The 2,922-nt window shown below is 34.3% G+C and overlaps 1 protein-coding gene across 1 annotated transcript; it reads left to right on the forward strand.

Moving 5' to 3' along the window:
- The first annotated feature begins 254 nt into the window (after positions 1–254).
- Positions 255–2,444, forward strand: LOC131602644 (ras-related protein RABA1f-like). The gene is made up of 2 exons (XM_058874810.1): positions 255–540; positions 1,907–2,444. The coding sequence occupies exons 1-2, from the start codon at positions 320–322 to the stop codon at positions 2,337–2,339; spliced, it is 654 nt and encodes a 217-aa protein (XP_058730793.1). The 5' UTR covers positions 255–319; the 3' UTR covers positions 2,340–2,444.
- Positions 2,445–2,922: the final 478 nt, after the last annotated feature.

The raw sequence follows: 2,922 nt of genomic DNA on the forward strand, positions 1-2,922 counted from the left end.
ATATAAAAATTTTAAGCTATATCCTTAGTACATAAGTTAACCTAACCCCCTTCTAATAATAATAATTATAAGTTGATGGTGTAGGGAAAAAATACACATGATATAGTGATAAAAAATAAAATTAAAAAACCAAGAGAGACATCGCGCATCATGAAGATGACTCGTTATGAAATAAAACTCAAGTTACCTTTTTTTATCACCCTTCTAAATCTAGATTTCTTCCCCAAAAAAAACCAAACACAACATGCAGCTTCTTCGCTTTCCTTCAATTCTATTATAAACAAAACCATTTTCTCTCTCCATCCATTTCTCTACCCAAATGGGGGCATACAGAGCCGATGACGATTACGATTATCTATTCAAAGTGGTTTTGATCGGTGATTCAGGTGTTGGTAAATCCAATCTTCTTTCCAGATTCACAAAGAACGAATTCAGCCTCGAGTCTAAATCCACCATTGGTGTTGAATTCGCTACCAGAAGCATTCGTGTTGATGATAAGGTTGTTAAAGCTCAGATTTGGGATACTGCCGGTCAAGAAAGGTATCTACATTTCTATTTTTTTTCTGCATTTAGGAATAGAAAAATAAATGTGGTGTATATTATATTGTAATAATTTTGATTTTTCATTTGCAAAAAATGACCCTTGTTTCTGTTCTTATATTATTAATTTTCATGCTGATGGTTATAATTATAGCACGATGATTATAAATTTGCTGGTATTTTGAAGGTTCTGCGCATGATAGCCACACTAATTGTGAAAAATAAATAGGGATTTTATTTAACCGAGATTATATTTTATGAGGCACTATTTAGCCATAAAAAATGTGTAGTTGCCTGCACGCCAAGACGACCTGCTACTTAATAATAAAGAGAGTTAGGATGTGTTTGCTAGTAGTATTGTCATTAGGAGTGGTAGTTTTTTTTTTTTTTTTGTAAAATGGTGGCTGAAATGTTAGTTAATATAGTAATGATGTAAACAAGATAGGTAACAGAATATTTATAGAATATAGTAGTCACTACAGAAGAAGCAAGCTGTTTGGCATCTTCTCTAGTCGGTTTCGTTCTATTCAAAAGGGATTCGATGAAACTGAGATAGAGATTTGTATTTCTTTTTTATTTTGTTATGCTCTCTGCCACTAGTATTTGTTCTTATTGTTAGTTTAATTGTGTTAGGCAGTCGACAGCCAACGTAAAACTTTGTTGAATCTCTAAGACACGGATCAACTACGAAATAATGTGATGATAGAAGTATTTTGTTTAGCTACATTTATTATGGCTTACTGGATAGAACATTATGGCAGGAGTTGATCTATGTAGTCAACCTTGTTGTTGTTGCTTGTTTAACTGTATTGTTTGATTTGTGATTTTGATTGTGTTAGTAGGACTTATTTATCATAGCTTCCTATAGTGGTCACATAAGTTTTCGAGGATGCAAATAAACCGATGCCTTTTACAATCCTGTTTTGTTTCCTAAATTAGACCTGCAGCAGTTCTCTTATTGTCTGCTTTGATACAATTAAGTTAAAATCTTTGAGCCATTATTGCTTGCTTTTCGTATTAACCGATACCTTTTCAAGGACATCGACCCTATCTCCAAGATCTAGGAAACAAGAAATAAAAGAACAAAAATTGACATAATGATTAGTACTTGAAGAAAGAGGATAGGCATAAGTGAGAATGCTTGAGAAGCTTTATATAAAATCAAACTAGAAAGAGAAAGTTAATCTTCCATTATGGTAAGTTACATTGGTTATTTGGTACATTGTTCAATTACTAGAAAGGAAAGAATAATGTGAATATAGTTTAGTAAGACTGTGTTTCTAGATCGCACATTACTATTGATCGTACTGCATTTTATCAAATTTTCATGATATAATTTATCTCATTCTGCTGTTCATGACTAAAGGTACCGAGCAATTACAAGTGCTTATTATCGTGGAGCTGTTGGCGCTTTATTAGTCTATGATGTTACCCGCCACGTAACATTTGAAAATGTGGAGAGATGGCTAAAAGAGCTGAGAGATCACACAGATGCCAACATTGTCGTGATGCTTGTAGGCAACAAAGCAGATCTACGTCATTTACGAGCAGTTTCAACAGAAGATTCTACAGCTTTTGCTGAACGGGAAAATACATTTTTCATGGAGACATCTGCCCTTGAGAGCTTGAACGTTGAAAGTGCCTTCACAGAAGTGTTGACACAGATATACCGCGTTGTAAGCAAAAAGGCTCTTGAGATTGGTGATGATCCAGCTGCTTTACCTAAAGGACAGACGATTAATGTTGGTTCCCGCGATGATGTATCAGCTGTGAAGAAAGGTGGATGTTGTTCTGCTTGAGTATGTTGTAAAAATCGATGTATTTTTACTCTGAAATTTATTTCCTGTTTATACCATGTAGAGATTGAACTGACAGAATGAAGATGATTGGTTAGAGATGTTCAATATTAGAAAAATGTTTAGGAAACATGCAATTTTATTTTGTGTTATTTATATTTTGCGCTGTTTTGAGATATTCATTCATCTAAAAGTTTGTTCTTTTATTAGTCTTAACCATAATTATATTTTAATGTCTTCTATGCTATGCATGCCCATTGATAAAGCAAATTATTTTATTTGAAACTTAGAAGTTACTGTTCTCTCCTTTTTAGGGATTAAGCAGCTGCAGGTAGAATTATGCTAGGAGTGATAAACAGGATGTCCGCCCTATTTAAGTCTGTCCTGCAAAAGTCCGCAAAAAACAGGGCAACTCAAGGAGGTTTTGTTAAGGGTGCGGACCTAAAACCTTGTCCCGCCCAGAAAAAAATGAGTGTGGGACGGGGTGGGCCTGTTGACATTGCACTTTTTAAATCTAAAAATTACAAATTTTCATGTTAATGCTTGCGCCCGCAAAAGTCCGTAATAAACAGGGCAGGCATATTAG

Source organism: Vicia villosa, linkage group LG5 (genome assembly GCF_029867415.1).
Source record: "Vicia villosa cultivar HV-30 ecotype Madison, WI linkage group LG5, Vvil1.0, whole genome shotgun sequence".
Classification (NCBI taxonomy): Eukaryota; Viridiplantae; Streptophyta; class Magnoliopsida; order Fabales; family Fabaceae; genus Vicia; species Vicia villosa.